The sequence below is a fragment of the Tiliqua scincoides genome, chromosome 2, assembly GCF_035046505.1.
Source record: "Tiliqua scincoides isolate rTilSci1 chromosome 2, rTilSci1.hap2, whole genome shotgun sequence".
Lineage (NCBI taxonomy): Eukaryota > Metazoa > Chordata > Lepidosauria > Squamata > Scincidae > Tiliqua > Tiliqua scincoides.
The window spans coordinates 124,512,563-124,531,272 of NC_089822.1; the positions used below are offsets into that span (position 1 = coordinate 124,512,563).

The 18,710-nt window shown below is 45.5% G+C and overlaps 1 protein-coding gene across 1 annotated transcript in view; it reads left to right on the forward strand.

Annotated features, from left to right (window-relative positions):
- Positions 1-18,710, forward strand: part of LRP1 (LDL receptor related protein 1) — a 374,302-nt gene that overhangs the window by 336,738 nt on the left and 18,854 nt on the right. The window contains exons 65-79 of the mRNA XM_066617850.1: positions 100-216; positions 1,503-1,622; positions 2,261-2,383; positions 2,888-3,013; positions 3,934-4,050; positions 6,848-6,954; positions 8,959-9,091; positions 9,420-9,539; positions 11,883-12,005; positions 13,462-13,605; positions 13,866-14,003; positions 16,217-16,336; positions 17,242-17,510; positions 17,635-17,813; positions 17,908-18,014. Of these exons, the coding sequence (XP_066473947.1) occupies positions 100-216; positions 1,503-1,622; positions 2,261-2,383; positions 2,888-3,013; positions 3,934-4,050; positions 6,848-6,954; positions 8,959-9,091; positions 9,420-9,539; positions 11,883-12,005; positions 13,462-13,605; positions 13,866-14,003; positions 16,217-16,336; positions 17,242-17,510; positions 17,635-17,813; positions 17,908-18,014 (2,043 nt within the window). The remainder of the gene's footprint in view (positions 1-99; positions 217-1,502; positions 1,623-2,260; positions 2,384-2,887; positions 3,014-3,933; positions 4,051-6,847; positions 6,955-8,958; positions 9,092-9,419; positions 9,540-11,882; positions 12,006-13,461; positions 13,606-13,865; positions 14,004-16,216; positions 16,337-17,241; positions 17,511-17,634; positions 17,814-17,907; positions 18,015-18,710) is intronic.

Below are 18,710 nucleotides of genomic sequence, written 5' to 3' on the forward strand. Positions count from 1 at the left end.
AAAGAATGCATCACCTGTGGGTCATTTGGCATTGAGAACCTTGCCTCTTTTAGCCTGACTCTTTCTCCCAAGAAGTCACTTATTCCCTTCTCCCCACAGCTGAATTCAAGTGTCGCCCAGGACAGTTCCAGTGCTCAACAGGAATCTGCACCAACCCAGCCTTCATCTGCGATGGGGACAATGACTGTCAGGACAACTCAGACGAGGCCAACTGTGGTTAGTAGCTGCCCTTAGCCGCTTGCAAACCTCATTCCTTCAAGAAACCCAGTTCCATATCCAACCCAATCATCAGAGAGTCCCAATCAACAGTCCAAAGTTCCATGATACAACAGCAGTATTGAAGCTAAGGAGGTCTAGGTTTGGTCAGAGCTTGGCTGGGAAACCTGTGTATTCACCTTGACTTCTGTGATGTAAAAAAGCTGTGTATAAATACAGTAAGTAAATAAAAGAAAATCATATTCAGAAAATAAGATTTTCTTTGAATAAAAAATGACAGGGAAAACCAGCCACATGACAAATGTCAAGTCATTTTGCTTGCCAATATAGAGGAGGCACTGGAGTTTCTCCTTGTGCTCTCCTCTGTCTAGAGGGAAAAGCCTAGACTTGAACTGTCTCACCAACTTCCAGGAACCAGATTGTCGATCAACAAAGGGACTGCTTCTCTCTTTATACCATTGTTTAGCCCAGCAGTACCCAAACTTACCATGGTCATGGTGCCCTTCTTTCACAGTGGTCTCTTCTTCCTGGCTCTCCCTGGTGCCACCTGCCATCCTGGCAGCACCCACGATCTCTAGGAAGATGGATGCCGCCATCTTGGATCACAGTTCAAGATGGCAGCACCTGAGAGAGAGCTGGGAAGAAGAGGCCACCAGGGGCATTCTGTTGCACCCCTGTGAGTTTTCTGGAGCGCACTGTTTGGGAACACTGGTCTAGCCTGTGGAGTTGCTCTACAGCTCCTTCAGCCTCCAGAGGGAAGATCCTGGAACTTGGACTGTGACTAGGATTAGAGGAGATGCCACCCCACCATCACCATTGCAGCATCTCCCTGATTATTTATTTTTATTGTGCTCATTATAAACATTTATATCCCTCCTTTCCCATTGAAAGTCTTCAACATGGCTAATATATCAGCAACAGCAAAACAATATAAAATAGTTGTATCACAATTTCACAGCAAGTATATTGTATGGATTTCAGTTGCAAACCCCTTTGGGAACCAATACTGGCAGAAAAGTGAGACATAAATATAATTAAACGTCTAAGATGTGACTATATCAAGTAGAATAGAACTGCAGTCATGTGACAGTTCTTTTCTACAGCTATGTATGCCACCCTAAGCTTCTTAAAGCAAAGGTTAAATTGAACTGTAGTTAACCAGTCAATCCCTAGTGAAACACTAGTGCCAGCATGTCTCGTGAGACTCCCTCACAAAGATTAGGGTCAAATGGATAAAGTTTTGTCCCCTCCCCTTAAAGTGTTTTTTTTTTTCTTCCTTCTGACAGAAGTGCATGTCTGCCTGCCTAGCCAATTCAAATGCACCAATACCAATCGCTGTATCCCTGGTATCTTCCGCTGCAATGGGCAGGACAACTGTGGCGACGGAGAGGATGAGAAGGACTGTCGTAAGTTACTACCTGGGAATTTGATGCAGGATTTTGCTTCCTTGTTTGCTCTCTGTTAGTGTAATTTGTCTGTGGAACTCCTTGCCACAGGATGTGGTGATGGCATCTGGCCTGGATGCCTTTAAAAGGGGATTGGACAGATTTCTGGAGGAAAAGTCCCTCACAGGTTACAAGCTGTGATGGCTATGTGCAACCTCCTGGTTTTAGGCTACCTCAGAATTCTAGATGCGTGGGAGGGCACCAAAATGCAGGTATCTTGTTGTTTTGTGTGTAGCCTGAGGCATCTGTTGGGCCACTGTGAGATACAGGAAACTGGACTAGACAGACCTTTGGCCTGATCCAGCAGGACTCTTCTTATGTTAGTGGATTATCATCATTGGATGAGCAGTGCAATAAACATTAATAACATCTAGCACTGTTCAGACTGGAGATCATGTGTATGTTCTGGAATTAAAAAACAAAAACAATAATTGTATATCAAGGTTACTCAAATGCAGAATCTGGTGGCAGGATCCCAACATACACATAGCCCTGATCATCTTCATACTGTAAATAAACAACCCTATAACTAGGGACATACTCTTGCTGGCTCTCCATTATGCCGTAGGGTTTTCTTCTGCCTCTTTTTCCCCCTGCAGCGGAGGTGACTTGTGCTCCAAACCAGTTCCAGTGTGCCATCACCAAACGCTGCATCCCACGGGTGTGGGTGTGTGACCGCGACAATGACTGTGTGGATGGATCTGATGAACCCGCCAACTGCAGTAAGGCGCTACTATGCATTATGGAAAGAGTTCCCATAATTGCTTCTAAAGGGGGAATAAGTTGACCACTTAGAGCATCGGCTTCCCTTTGTACTTTTGGGAAGGCAAACTTGGTTTCTACATTTAAGCAGAAGATGTTACAGGATGTACTGCTGTGAAATGGCCAAATCATGAGATTTCCCACGGCTCATTTAACGAAATCATGTGAAGAAGACAGCACACTGGGATCAAGGTTTTGCTCCAAACTATTTATTTAATGGTTTGGACGTGTAACTGATCCATTTCAGAAGGTTGTATTTGGCCCCTCTAGAACTAGCTGGAGCTTAGTCCTGCAATAGACACTGCATTTTGTGCAGATTTCTTCACATATCAAGTCTCTAAACAGCCCTTTCTGGAACAGGTGTCTCTCCCACCTTAATTTGGTGCCAAAAGATGCAACTGCCAATAAGTGACACTCACCTCCTGTCAACCCAATAATTTTTTCCCCTCTTCTCTCTCTCTTAGCACAGATGAGATGCGGCCTGGATGAGTTCCGGTGCAAGGATTCGGGTCGGTGCATTCCAGCTCGTTGGAAATGTGATGGGGAGGATGACTGTGGAGATGGTTCAGATGAGCCCAAGGAAGAATGTGGTGAGTTGATCCTGTTGGCAGACTGGCTGAACTGAGCCAGGACAGTTGATGTTCTGCTCTGTATCCTGTAGTCCCCAGTTTCCTTTCTTGTATCAAAAGGTGAGGAGTTTACTAGACCCCTGGAGAGAGAAATTCTGTGTTTCTTACTCTACCAAGTGCACTGGATCTTAATGCAAGAGGGAAACAGTATCCTTTGCAATGGTTGAAGGCTTAGATAGGAAGCCCCAACATGAAGACTGTGATCTTGGCATTAACTCTCCCCATAGTTTGATTGCTTGGAATTTTCTTTGTATCTTTTATAGTCAGTGTTAATGTTATGTATGCATAATGTTTTCCTCTTTTTTTTTTTTTTTTTTTGCTTTTTCTTTTTAGTTGATTGTATTTTTTTTCTTAATGATAAAGGGTGAAGGGAAAAAGAAACCTCTCCCTGTAAGCCCCCACAAATCAGTAGGATCCCACGTCAATCCTCCTTCCATGTCAAAAAGGATGTTAGTCAGACGAGGGAGTTTGGATACTGCCAACATGGGCTCTGAGTTCAAGACTTGTGTATCAGAGTAGCATTTCTGACCTGTGGTCCCAGCATACAGGGTACAGCTGCCAGTGCAGATAGCTGAAGGCACAACTGTCTTCCTGCAGTGTGCAAAGGGTTTTCCCAATGGAAAAGTTAGCTGACTTTCCCTGGGATGCTTTCAGTGCTTCCACTAGTGTGCTACATTGTCAAGCCAGGTTCCATTTGGATGTGATCTTTGTCTTTCATTAAACAGCACAGCTTGTCTTTTTGCTGGAGCTACTGCAGGTACCAGATGCTATCATAGTGGTGCCTTGGCAACACGTATAACTTATTTTTGAAGATATTCTTTTATTGATGCTGTTTGCTTCTTATTCTTCTCCTTTCCCCCACCTCCACCCTTCCTTTTCAGATGAGCGGACTTGTGAGCCCTACCAGTTCCGCTGCAAGAACAACCGCTGTGTGCCAGGCCGCTGGCAATGTGACTATGACAATGACTGCGGAGACAACTCGGACGAGGAGAGCTGTAGTAAGTGCTCCCCACCCTTCAGCCCCATGCCAGAATAGCAGAGTGTTTGCCTGTAGGGGAGAGAGGTGGTCTCCTAATTTTTCCTGTCTACTAAAGGAGGCTGGTTTCACAGTCTGTTTTGGTTGGAGGAGGTAAAATGAGTATTGTTTTTTGTGAATAGGGCAAATAGACTGCCTGGCTGAGGTTTCCTTTTTCTAGAAAGCGATTCATGCACATCAGTGCAAGGCAGTAGAAATTGACCTTAAAAGCGGAAGGATCAAGAGGCTGATGAGATCCCAGGACTTAAAGACTTTCCACACTGAGAAGGAGAATGTCAGGAAACTCAGTAGAACAGTCTCCAAGTCACGCTCTCCTAAAGCTGCCCAAGTTGACGACTGTCTGTCTTCCTCACTTTCAGTGTCAAACCTCATGTCCATTTCAGCTATGGTAGCTGCAAAGGGCTGTCTGAGTCCTGTGCATTATCATTTGGGCGAAATGAGTCTGGCAGTGATGTGAATTCAGGAATTTGCTGACACAGTATTCAACCTAGATCAGCTTTTTAGCATATCACTCTAAATCAGTGGTTCCCAAACTAAACCATGGCTCCCTGGGAAACCACAGAAACCAGTCAGGGGAGCCACGGAATCCTTGCGAAAAACCTACTACCCAACACAATGCATAGGATTGTAACCCTAATGGGGAGCCATGGCCAATGACCTAGTAGGTCAAAGGAACTGCCAGTAGAAAAAGTTTGGGAACCGCTGCCATAAATTGTCACTTCCTAAGAGAACTAAATACAGTTAGTTAAAACATGGCATTTAACTCTTCCTGCCATCTCCCCCTCCCCCATCACTATCCTGCCTAAATCAAGGGATGCTCCAAAGCAGGGGTGCCCAAACCCCGGCCCTGGGGCCACATGCGGCCCTCAAGGTCTCTCAATGCGGCCCTCAGGGAGCCCCCAGTCTCCAATGAGCCTCTGGCCCTCCAGAGATTTGTTGGAGCCCACAATGGCCCAACGCAACTGCCCTCAGCGTGAGGGTGACTGTTTGACCTCTTGCGTGAGCTGTGGGATGAGGGCTTCCTACACTGCTTGCTGCTTCATGTCTGTGATGCAGTAGCGGCAGCAAAGGAAAGGCCAGCCTTGCTTTGTGCAAGGCCTTTTATAGGCCTTGAGCTATTGCAAGAGCTTCATTCATTCATATAAGTTCATCTTTAATATATTCATTTATGTAAACTTATGTACATTTATTCAAATTTTAAATGTAAATTAATTCTTTTTTTCCCCGGCCCCCGACACAGTGTCAGAAAGATGATGTGGCCCTCCTGCCAAAAACTTTGGACACCCCTGCTCCAAAGGATACCCAACCCTTGGCATCTCCAAGTAGAGCGAAAGTTCAAAAATTAAATTCCTCAGAGGTGACCTTTACTCCTATTGGTTGGTACCCAATGCATAGGATGAAAAGACTGTTCCAAAGAGAGCCCAGAAATGGCAAGAAAAACAAAATCCAAAAAAACCCATGACTGCAGTTATCACATGCTAGCTAGTGATATCTAGTTGTGCTATTCGTAGCTAGTCATTACAGGTGAATGTGGGACCCAAAGGTTTCCCTCCTTAAATCTCGTTAAGCCAACCAATCACACCAGGCCTTTAGCAAGAGTTTAAATATTAGCATGTGCCGCTCGTCATCCTTTCTCTGCTCCCCTCACCCCTGTAGAGTCTAGAACATGACTTTCTTTCGGCTTTTTTTAAAAACCATGACGTGTTATTTGAGTTTGTGCCATTTCACCTCATCTTATGTTTTTCTCCATTCACACTGTCGTATCGGGGCTTGCAGAGGTAGGTTTCTGTCAAAAATATTTTCCTTCTCCTTTAAAGCCTTAATTTATGTAGAAAGGAAAGAAAGGGAAAAAAATAAAAAGGGAATAATAGTTTGAAATTTAATTTGCATTCCTGTGTGTCCCTCCCTCCCCCAACTCCTGCCACCCACAAAGGGAGAAGGTTTCTGTGTGTGATGCTTGCTTGGCTCCCAGAGATCCTCTCCCCTTCCCAATCTCTCTATAGGACACACCAGGCTGATGAGTCACTCCCCCATCCCTTTCTAATGTCTTTGCTGGCCCTGCCTTTGGTGGATAAAGTGGTTTGGAAGATAGTAAGTGAATCCTCCCCAGCAGTCCGAAGTAGGAGGCAGTGGTGAAGTCCCAAGCGTGCTTTCAGTTTCTCCGTTGCACCAAAGCCTTCCATTACCATTGGGCACTGAGGGCAGGTCAGCCCTTGACTAAACTTGGTGTGTGTGTGTGGGGGGGGGGGGGGGGTCTCTAGAAAGTTGTGAACTTGGATCTGCCATCACAGACACCTCCATGTTTTCTTTGCCCTGTTTCCTTTGGTGTGTCCCTCCTCTCTTATCAATCATTTTCCCTCAGTGCATTAGAAGTGCAGGCACAACTTCCCACAAGTAGGTTCTATCTGCATGCTCATTCCTGAACCCACTGAGATATGGTGTGCTGTGGTGGCCAAGAAGTGCACATAACTGCTGCTTTACTGAATGGGTTTTAATCCAGGTAGAAACCGCTATTGTGCCATCTCTTCCCCGAGTTCCTTTGTGGCATCTCCGGTGTCCTCCTCCTTACCATGTTGAAGTCAAGAGAGCTGTCTGTGCTTTGTTAGATTAATAAGAAAAGGTGCTGCCAGAGGCTGCAACAGGCGCTCCTAGTGCCTTCAGTGGGGATAAGCAGCAGTGTTTAGTCTTGTATAATGCAGTAGGATGCCCCTTGCTGTTCCCTCCAATTCACCCAACCCATACGTTCTCTCTGCCTCTAGAGCCCAGACCTTGCTCTGAAAGTGAGTTTTCCTGTGCCAATGGACGTTGTATTGCTGGCCGGTGGAAGTGTGATGGAGATCATGACTGTGCTGATGGCTCAGATGAGGTAAGAAGGCATGCACAGCTGGAAGGGTGGGATGACACCAAATTTTGCCTGATCATCTTGCAGAAACACGCTCTGCTGGTTAACAATGAACAAAGTAGTTCAGTGTTTCTCTTCGTATGGATCACAACCCAATATGTGGTGGGTTGTGAACCCATGTCCTGTGCTGAGACGTGATGCTCCCTGTAGTGCCACAATGCCTTCTTGGGAGCCCCCAGAGCCACTTCTGGGTCACACTGGGCCCACAACCCACTCCATTGGCTTTCACAGGCCCCAGAATGCCCTGAGGAAGTGACTGGAAGCAACTTCTGGTTTGCAGATGCAACTTCTGGTTTGAATGGAAGTTGCTTCCATTTGCTTCTTCGTGGGCCCAGCACAGCCAGGAAGCAGCCTATGGGGGCTGCTAAGAAGGCATTGCGATGCTAAGGGAGCATTGTGTCGATCCATCACAGAGGACAAGGTGGGTTGTGGCACTAAGAAGTTTGGAAACTACTGACCTAGATCATTTGAATCCTGCTGCTTACTAATGTGATTGGCCATCAATTGATCTGAAGTCTTAGTATAAGTAAATTGAACCCTACTTGAATGCCTAGGCTGACTTGAGGAGAGTTTATAATAAGTTCCATGATGAGCGACACTACTAGGTGTTTGTCACTGATGTCATTGAAGTGCCCTGGATTTGGACATGGGAATAAGCTTTGGGACGTGGTCGTGTTTGTCTCACAGTAGAGGTAAGCATTAGAAGATCCTGAATTCTTCTCCAGCCCAGATTAAATATTCGTTAGGAAACTTTCCAGGTTCCCCTGAAGCTGAACCCAAGAAAACTCAGGAGTGGGGCAAGACCATCACTGCAAGGGATGATTCCCCCACTTGTAATGGGCTTTTGCCCGCACCCCCATTTTCTCAGGTCTAGCTCCTAAAAGGCTACCCCTAACAAAGCAACCAAGAAACTCTCAGGTGCTTTGCCAGGGGCCTGCTTTTCCAAACCTTGTATTGACTTGATCTGAAATTGTATATGCAGTTACCTGAGAGTAATCCTCACTGAACACGCAGTGGGACTTACTTCTGAGTAAACACGCATAGGATTGCATTGTTTGAAACTGAACTGAATTATTTCCTACTTGGGGGGTTCATTTCCCCAAGTTTAACCAATGCAAGTGGGGACATAACTTGCTCATCATTAGTTTAAATGATTAGCCGCCTCGGGTGCCCTTCCGGGAGAAAGGCGGAATATAAATTGAATAAATAAATAAAATAAATCTCATACAGAAATACAAAACTGAACCCAGAGTTATTGAAATTAAACACTTAGCTACTGTTTGACAGAATGATTACCCTCTGGGAGAAGCTGCCTATGTGGGTGAAGGGGTAGTTTCTTTGATGTAAATGAGATGACTGTTTTGTAGGGCTGTCAACAGTGTTCCCAGGAAGCTGTGCAGGTGCGCAGCTTGAAGCCGAGCGCCACACAGCTTGGAGCTTGGCTGACTGGGAGTTGGCGATGATGTCTGACGTTGTCAGCGAACACTGGAAGCCACCATTGCATAGCAATCGAAGGGTTTGCACAGCAGTGCAGACCCCTTAGGAGGAAGGTTGGCTGTCACCCGATCAAAATTTAGATAATTAACAGTCTGAGATATCTTTGATTCATTAATCAATAAATGAATATGATATGAATCATTCGTGTGTAAAATCAGTTGTTCAAGGGGGTTCAAGTTGTTCAGTTGTTTAATTGTTTTAAAATGAGGCAAACATATTTTCAGCAGGCACCGTCTTAGGAGAAGCGTTCCATCCTGTGTAAGTTAATTATGTTACATATTGGGTATCTGAACTTGTTTCCCGTCCCTTTTATTTTCTGTAATTTATCATGTTGATTAAATTTTGAGCGATTATTTTAAATGATGAGCTTTGGCTAGATCTGCAGAAAGTTGATGCATAAATGCATGTGAGAGAAGGAGGAGTGTCTCTTTGGGATTTGGTCTCCCTGATCCCTTCCCTTCTCCCCTGCAGAAAGAATGCAAGCCACGCTGTGACCACGATCAGTTCCATTGCAAGAGTGGTCACTGCATCCCTCTGCGATGGCGCTGTGATGCTGACGCTGACTGCATGGATGGCAGCGACGAGGAGGACTGCAGCACTCGAGGTAACAGCTTCTTACTCCCTCGTCCCTGAGAGAAAGGCTCATGCTGATCTCATTATACTCACACGATCCTCCTGCGAGGCGTCCATGCTGAGTCAATAGCAGTATAAGTCAACCAGCAGGGAAGATGCTCTCATTTTCTTCCAAAGAAGAGTCTGTAGAAAGGCCTTGACACTTGAGAATGCCTCAGGGGTGCTCTTTGTGGAACTCATTGCCTGTGATTTAGGGCCCTAGGTACTACGTTTGCAAGTGTTTTCAGATTGGCACACCCATGTTGCATAACACTCTGTGTGCATTGCTCACGCACTTTGGCCCATTTCCCATTCTGTAGTGCGGACCTGCCCCCTGGATGAGTTCCAGTGCAACAACACCCTGTGCAAGCCGCTGGCCTGGAAATGTGATGGCGAGGACGACTGCGGTGACAACTCTGATGAGAACCCTGAGGAATGCTGTGAGTGTCCCAGCCTCTTGGCCAGCTCCTGCTGCCCTTGGCCTCACCTTCCCCTCCCCAGTCTCATGGTCAGCTGACTGTCTGAGAAACCCAACGAAAATTGTGCCATCCAATGTTGTGGTTCCGTATCTAGTTAGGCTTTGCTGAGCCAACCCGGCACAGCCCACTTCCTCCTAATTTCTGCAGGATTTCGTAGAGCTTCCGGTGGGGAGCACTGCATGCTACTCCTAGGTGTAGGGAAGTGGTTGAGTTCCAGTACCTTCAAGAACTGGAATTCAAGGGGTTTGGAAATTTTGAGGAAAGGTCTTCTGTGGGGCATCTTTTATTTTGGCAACAGAAATGCTGGGAATACTTATACGTTGATAGTAAGGCTATTTTATGTCATTCGTAATGAAAATAAATTTTTTCCCGTCTTGCAAAACTGTTGAAGATCAGCCAGTCCTGATCTCACTGCACAATCTTATCTGGAGGAAGCCACTGGTGAAACACGTGTTCCACCAGCAGACACATCAGGATCAGAAAGAAGTGCCTAGAAGTGCCGGCACATGTTGCACGACATTTTTCAAGCCTACCAGTGCCACCAGCGAGTGGAGTGAGGCCCCCAGCACAGTTGCTGGGGGCCACACACGCTTGCTGGCAGTAGAGACACCATCTGCCAGCTAAGGCGGGGTGGGGCAGGCAGTGGGAAGGATGAGAGAGGGAGCAGGAGGAACAGTGGCTATTATGGGCAGGGAGGGGTGGAATAGGGCAGGAGAGGATAAGATTGACAGCACTTGTGTGTGCCCATATCCTATCTCCTTCCTTGTCCCTCACTTTCCTTGGTTCTGTGCCAGCAAAATAGCTGGCACAGATCTGAGGACACCCATAGGGAAAGTGGAAGGCTTTCCCCAACGCAAGGGAATGAAAGTCTTCTGCAGCTGCCCATGCCCATCGTGCTCACCATGCTTGCGTGACCAGAGGGGCATTTAGATAGGACTGGGCCTCAGATTGCTATGTGAAAGAGACCAGTTTTGCAACAGTGGTAAAGGGTTATTTTTTCATTACAAATTATATCAAAGTACACATTTTAGAAAGCAGAAAATAATCCTGTCTATCATAATAAATATATGTGCATAGTTTCCATCTAATTTATTTAAATTAACCATTAACTCATCCGCTCTGTAGTCACATAGGCCATTGATGCACATTCAAATCTTGGGTGAGAATTGCTAGCCAGAAACTCTGCATATTCATTAGAAGCCAGCTCAGACATCTGAGTAAACTAGTCAGTTGTCTTTGGACTATACTTATTTTTCCCCAAGGGCAACCACTAAGCATTTAGTTATATGTACAACTTTTAATATTCATATTTTATGACACTTCTTTCAGTATTTATAAAGCTGCGAGGATATTGTGGCCTACTTAAAAGGCATATTCTATACAAAATATTGCAATGTTCATTTCTGTCTCTCTAGAACTGATAAGGGTATGATATGCTCCAGATTGTACTGTATACAAGTAATATTCACATTTGATGGGGAGAGGCTACCCGGGCATCAGATATTGGGAACTCAGGTAGCAGATTTGCAGAATGACCCCTTCCTGATACCCTGGGGATGCACTGCCAGTCAGACTGATGGTAAGGGCCTAGAACAGTGGTTCCCAACCTTTAGAAACTTCAGACCACTGAGGTGAAAATTGGCATTATCATGAACCATTTGTGGCTGTGGAGAGTCTGGTCTCCGCCCTCTCTGGTGGTCCATCTCCCGAGCGCTTCCCCAATGGACTATCAGAAAAGACAGAGAATGGCCTGCCCACAGCCACAGCTGAAACTTCAATGATTGTGGTTGTGAGCAGCTCTGCCCTCTTTGATGGTCCATGGGAGATTGATCACTTCCAGTGTCTCGCCATGCAAGGAAAAGTGATTTTTTTTTTTTCTGGAGACCTCACGGACCGCTTCTCAGAGTCTTGCAGACCACTTGTGGTCCACAGACCACAGGTTGGGAACCAATGGCCTAGAAGGACCAATGCCCTTCTGACTTGGTGTAAGGCAGCTTCATATGTACTGTACTGTTGATGATGCACACAAGAAAATGTTTTAAGGGCATGGAGCACAAGAAACCGCCCTCCCCCAAATCCAGGTCTGGCTAGGCTCTGGCAACATCCTCTTTGCAGATTCCTCCCTTGTAGATTCCCCCTATCTGTTTGCAGATTGCTTAGGTATCTCAGCTCTCAAGAGATGGAAGTGAGGTGACAAGCCAGCACTGCCTGGCACCTCCCCTGCAACTCAGTAGCTGTGTGTATTTTCATGTACCTTTTGGTTCCCTTGTTATACTGACCATTTGTTTCTGTTTGCTGGTTCAGTGAAGTTCCAGTGTCCCCCCAACAGACCATTCCGTTGCAAGAATGAGCGTGTATGCCTGTGGATCGGTCGCCAGTGTGACGGTATTGACAACTGTGGGGACGGCACTGATGAGCAACACTGTGGTGAGTGCCCCCACCTGCCTTGTCGCCTGGAAATATTGGGAATTTTTGCAAGCTGCTTCCCCAAGAGACCCGCCCCTCCAATAGCCTTTGCATTTTCTCCACCCTTTCAATACTTAGCCACTAGTACTAGTGCTGGTTTGTGGAAGAACAGGAGCCAAGTTGATTTATGGTGAAAATGGAAGCCAAGCACTGTATAAAAGCTAAAGGACTGTTTCTCAAACTGAGTCAAAACTGGAAGCATTCTTTGTTTTTTAAATATTTTTTTTATTATTCTTTATTAACCTAGAAAAGTTTTTGTTTAGAATATGAACTGAAGAGGCACCCCCCCCCCAGTGTTTCTGCATGGGAGGATCCATTGCTCAGTAGCAGAGCCACATACTTTGCTTGCAGAAGGTTGGAAGTTCAATCCCTGGCATCTTCAATAAGGGTTGGGGATGACCCTTGCCTAAAACCCTGGAAAATGACTGCCATTCAGTGTAGATAATATTGAGCTAAATGGACTAATGCAGTGTTTCTCAATGTATGGGTCGAGAGCCACTAGGTGGTCGCAAGCCAGTTTCAGGTGGGTCCCCATTCATTTCAATATTTTCTTTTTAATATGTTAAACTTGATGCTACCATGTTATATGACTGCATTTGGGGAAATGTTACAGATCTATACAGAACAAGCTACTATGTATATGTTTTTAACAATGATAGTAAGTGGGACTTACTCCTGGGTAAGTGTGGGTAGGATTGCAGCCTAGGATTGTTAAAAAATTTTCCAACTTTATGATATCACTTCCAGTCATGACATCACTTCTGGTGGGTCCTGACAGATTCACATTCTAAAAAGTGGGCCCTGGGTGCTAAAAGTTTGAGAATCATTGGACTAATGGATAAGATACCCTCAGTATTCATATGCATAAAAATCATTTTCTGAGCAGGCAAGCACAGAGCTATGACTCAGTCAGCGATATAGAAGGCAGCCTCCTTTGAGGGGGAGCCACTCTACTCAGTATCATGAAGTGACTGAATTATATCCACTGTCAGCAAGAAGCAGGTTATGACATGTGGCAATTGGAATGCCCTTTCCTTCTCCTTTTTCCAGACCCCGCCCCTCATGACCTTTTAGGAAGAGGTTGCAAAATCTGTTCTCTTCCATTTTTAATGTAAATCAATGCTATTCCTGGCTTTTACAATGCCACTGGTTTTGACTACAGTATTTTCATTGTTACCATTGTCTTAACTGCTCCCTTCTTTACTGTTTTGTCATCATTTTATACGGTTAGCCATCTCACAAGTTAGTATGATGAGAAGGTGGTTAGAACTCTAGTACTTCCAATAAATGGTGGAGGCATGTGATTTTTCACATTTAGTGCTCTGCTCTTTTAGATGTGGGAGACATGCAAATATAAGCTGAGAATTTTACCGTACAGCCCACTCTGCCTCTCACTATTATTTTTGCAACCTCACAGATTCACCAACCTCCATGCCCAGGAGCTGCAGTCACGAGAAGAACGAGTTTCACTGCAAGAACGGGAAATGCATCAGTGCTGAGCTTCGCTGCAACTTCTTTGACGACTGCGGAGATGGGTCTGATGAGGATAGTTGCTTGCAGGGTGAGCAGATGAATAGCAGCTGAAGGTCTGAGAGGCCCGGGGTAGCAGAGACATTGCTGGTTGGTGTTCATTGAAGAAGGAGGAGGCAGCATTGGCACTGGGGAGAGGAGAGCTATAAACCGAGCTTGCTAATCATCCTGAAGCTGTATGGTGTTTGACATTGCACATACACTCCCACCCCACTACCTCCAGCTGTTCACCTGACTTTCCAATTGGTGCTGCCTAATGCAGGGTTGTCTGTTTCCATTTTCTGCCTGCAGATCCCAAGACGTATGGCTGTCACACCAATGTGACCATGTGCGGTGGCGATGAAGCCAAATGTATCCAGACCCCCTCGTCTGTGTACTGCGCCTGCCGCACCGGATTCCAGAAAGTGGCAGACAAGAATTCTTGCCAAGGTACAGGGCCAAGAGGATGGCTCTTGTCAAGGCCAGATATTAACCAGGCACTTCAGTATGCTACAAAGTCACCTTGAAACCGCGTTATAAAGTTTGTCAGAGGTCTTACTAGGTGCAAGGCAGGACCACTTTCCTTGAAGTCTATCAAGGACGCAGAGAAATGGGGAAACCACTGGGAGGTGGGGGAATTCTGCTGGGCTTCTTTGAAAAGATTTTCTTTTTAAATTCTTTTTGCTGCTCTCAGCATTTCTCATATTTTTTTTTACCCAAATCAGGAACATTCCTTGAAATTTTGCCTAAGCTGAAATTGATGGCAGCTGTAATGTACCTAGAAGTTTCTGTTTCAAAATTTTCTATTTATGAGCTATCCAGAGTTGCACACAGTTCCATTATGCTGCCTGGGTCCAGTGTTTTGTTATATCCATCCCTTGAAAGATGGGGGGGGGGATCTCCTTTTCCAAAAAAAGGAAATTGCAATGTTTCCCATGTGAGTCACGCAGAGGGCCTTTGTGTCATCGCACTGCTAACTGTTGCTGTTTGTGGAGGCAATGGCAAGAGAACTCTCCAAGGAAACAGCACACAGTCCAGAGAGCAAGTAGTTGTGGGCTTGGTGATTGTCACATGGAACTGCCAGCACAGGCTTATTCCAGTGGCCTTTGCATGGCAATTGGCTTTCAGTCCAAGACAGTTCACTATCCCTAAGAAAATAGTGGGTAGGTGCTACTTAGTCACTTGGGGTATATCTGCTGGAGCTTCTGCTGAGTAGGGCTAAACAGCAGTCTCTGCATTCAGTGAAAGAGAAGTGCCTATAGCTGGGGAGAGATCAACATGTACCTGATGGAAGGCAGTATGGCTACCAACTGCTGATGGGCATCATCAAGCAGGCTGATGAAATTGGCAGTCTGCCAGCTGTGCCGCAATTGTGACTTGAGCCTCTCTTTAAGCTTTCCATTATTCATCCTTGCTCCCTTGCTAGTGACGCTGACTGTTTGCGGACAAGTCAGTTTTTGCAATCCACTCTAAAGCAGTGTATTGATTGGCAGGAGAGTAGGGAGTTGGAGAAAAGGAAACATGTAAGAGACTGGCATCAAGGCTCCTAGCCATTTTGGGATTCAGAGCACTTGTCCAACTTAGTTGACGATTATTTACTATGGTGCCTACAATTTAGTACTATCGAAAAAGACCCTGATTGCCTTCTGATGCAGAATCTGACAATAAGTCAGGAAAAACAAGGAAGGGAAGGTACTTTTGCAGAGAGGGTCTGTGAGCAGGAGCCAGCCAGGATCTAGCACCCTGTTCATGGCCCTTCTCCTCAGAACCTAAATGGATTTTTTTTCAGTGTTTGTGTTTTCTCATGTGGATTCTTCCACAGGAATCGCAATAAAACCACTTCCCTGGAGAAGAACGTAATGGCAGAACTGACCGATGTTTTCAGTGAACTTTGTTCTGTGATGCCAAGATTTTTTTCCAAGTACTTTTCAGTCCTGTTCAGAACCCGTCATTATTCTCAATGTGTGTTTCAAGTACACATTGAATTTATCTCAATGTTTGTTTCAAGTACATTTTGAAACTTATCTCAGCGTGTGTTTCAAGTACGTTTCAAGTGTTTGAGGCTCATCCATGATATTATTTTCCTAGTCAGTCCACTTTCTTGATGGAACAGAGCCATCTAGAGCTTATAGAAAAAGTGTGAGGAACAACTTGAAGTGTGCTCTGAGCTTTGGGAAAGGTGAAATTACTCATCACCAGTAAAATCAGAACTAGTTCCCTTCTTTTTAATGGGCCTCATGATCAGTACTGGATGTATTCAGATCCTTACAATAAAATTAAGAAAAAAGTTTGGACATTTGTGGAGGAATGAACAAATGTACCACTCTTCACCAATGATTACACAGTTGCTGTCCATGCAGTGTCTGGGAAAGCCACAAATAATTCTGTTGCAGTTGTGCTAGTCTTTTACTTCTAGGAAGACTGGGACATGATTTCAACTTTTCCCAGTCACTGCTTGCAGTGCTACAGAAAGATTGACCAGAGACCATGGTGGGATGGAAAAAATGTTATGATGAATATCCTAGGCAAGCATAATGCTCCCCTACTGCTCCAGGTCTCTGAAAGGTTAATAGTCTATTTTCTGTGCACAGCCTCAAGGTTCTGATATTTGCATCAAAACCCCTATAATTTTTTTTTTCTCTTTCTTCCCACTTTCTGTACAGACATCAATGAGTGCCTGAGTTTTGGAAAGTGCTCTCAACTCTGCAACAACACAAAAGGCTCGTACATGTGCACTTGTGCCAAGAATTTTATGAAAACCCATCAGATGTGCAAGGCAGAAGGTATAATTTGGGAAGGGGCAACACCTTTGATTATGCAGTTTGTGTGTGATTCCACAGGTACAAGGGTCATCAGTTACCTGTTGCTTTGTTTTACCAAAACAAATCACAACTGTCTTTCTAAGTAATCATGGCAGAACTAAAGATGAAGCTAATATAGGGAAGGGGTGGTGGCAACAAAGGTTCTGGCTATGTGAGACCAGGGACCAAATGAGGCTGGTTCCCTCCAAGCCACTCTGTCACTACTAAAGCAGCCCCCCCCTCCCCAATTGATTTCAGTGAGAGGGAGTTAAGTGTATGCTTATCTCTCTCACTGAAAACACCAGGAGTTGGAGTGCTTGATTTTGAATCAGTTGTTCCCAGTTGCGATTGTGGGTTTTGTTTATTTGGTTGTTTTTGCCTATGTAGTTACATAGATATGGTTTAGATTCTTCACACTGCATGGGCTTTCTGACTGGGCAAGACCATTTTTGTGTGCCTAGATTCCCTCACCTCTATCATGTTCTTAGGGCCAAGGACCCTAAAAACCATCCAGTCACATCACATACATGTGCATTTTCAAAGAAACACACACATGTAAGCAGAGCTTCCCTGTTGTTGACTCTGCCATGTTCTTATACTCATAGGGCCCTTTTTGCCTTTCTGAAAGCGGAAGCTTTCATCTCATACACATTTGTATGTACTTGTTCATCTCGTGAAATTTTTCTGTGAGGGTGCAGTGCAGTCATGTTGGCACCAGATTTATTCCTACTCTGCTTTCCCTTACAAGAAAGCCTCCTTACATTCTCCCCCTCCCTAGACTTGTAGAGTTCTGGAGTCTTGCCTCGGTCTTCCAAAAGCAGCTCATCCTGTGGTGTTGGTTCAAGGGTTACACAGGTTGGTTCAAGGGTCCTTCTCTTCATTTCTAGGTTCTGAACATCAGATACTTTACATTGCTGATGACAACAAGATCCGCAGCATGTATCCATTCAATCCCAACTCTGCCTACGAACCTGCCTTCCAAGGGGATGAGAACGTCCGTATTGCTGCAATGGATGTATATGTCAAGGGCAATAAGATCTACTGGACCAATTGGCACACAGGGCGCATCTCTTGTCGTGAATTGCCATCTTCAGCGGGCTCTAGTGCATCCAATCGCAACCGCCGGCAGATTGACGGCGGTGTCACCCACCTGAATGTAAGTAGCAGGAGTTCAGGTATGTGTGGAGAGGCCAAGGCCTGGAACCCAGACCTGTTGCTGATAATAGGCTGAAAAGAGCTGAACTGTTGCTACTCATCTTGTTTCCTGTCTTCTGTCACAGATCACAGGACTGAAGATGCCCCGGGGCATTGCCATAGACTGGGTGGCTGGGAACATTTACTGGACAGACTCCGGGCGCGATGTCATTGAAGTTGCACAGATGAAGGGTGAAAACCGCAGGACGCTCATCTCAGGCATGATTGATGAACCCCATGCCATTGTGGTGGACCCACTCCGAGGGTAAGGCAGACCCCACCATCACCCTGCATCTCTTCAACTTGCTTTGTGTTTCAAGCCTTCAGGGTGGCTTCACAGAATGTATTTCTCTTTGTAGCACTATGTACTGGTCAGACTGGGGGAATCACCCCAAAATTGAGACAGCTGCTATGGATGGGACCATGAGGGAGACACTTGTGCAGGACAATATTCAGTGGCCAACAGGTGAGTTACAGCCATGGTAGGTGTGGTGTCAATCCCCCCCCCCCCCAGCAGTGAGACAGTAATCCAGGGCTACATCTATTCAGAACCAACACAAGACAAATATTGTGATAGTGAAAATTCTGCATGTATCTGAAACATATTTAGTTGCCTTATACAAAGTCTAATCTGTCAACAGCCCAATGCTGACAGATCTCCAGAGTCTCAAATTCAAAGAGGCCATTTCTGATCCTACTGCTCAACATTGTTTTAAGTGGAGATGCCTGGAATTGAACCTGGAACCTTATGCACTCTACCCTTAAGCTATTGCTCCTCTTAGAGATGTAATGAAACCCAGATTAAGATTTTTCAGAGTTTGGCATGTTTTGGCAAGGACTGAGCAATGGAAGAGAGGAAAGAGGGCAAAGATTTGGGGATGGGTGGGGAGAAAGTAGTATTAACTTGAGTCTCAGGAGATGCTGGATATGGAAGAGGGACAGGGAGCTATGCAGGACACTCAAACCCCACCTTTGACCACTGGAAGGCTTGCAAGGACAAGGGAGGCACAGCAGAGAGCAGCGTCAGTGCTTTGTCTCCTCTTTCCCTGGTCATGCTACCCACAAGTGAAAACCATCCTTTTGAGAGTCCCCAAACCTTCCTGAGCAATAGGTTAATCTCTTTGGGGAGACCCGTTCCAGTCTTTGACAGGTATGGCTGTAC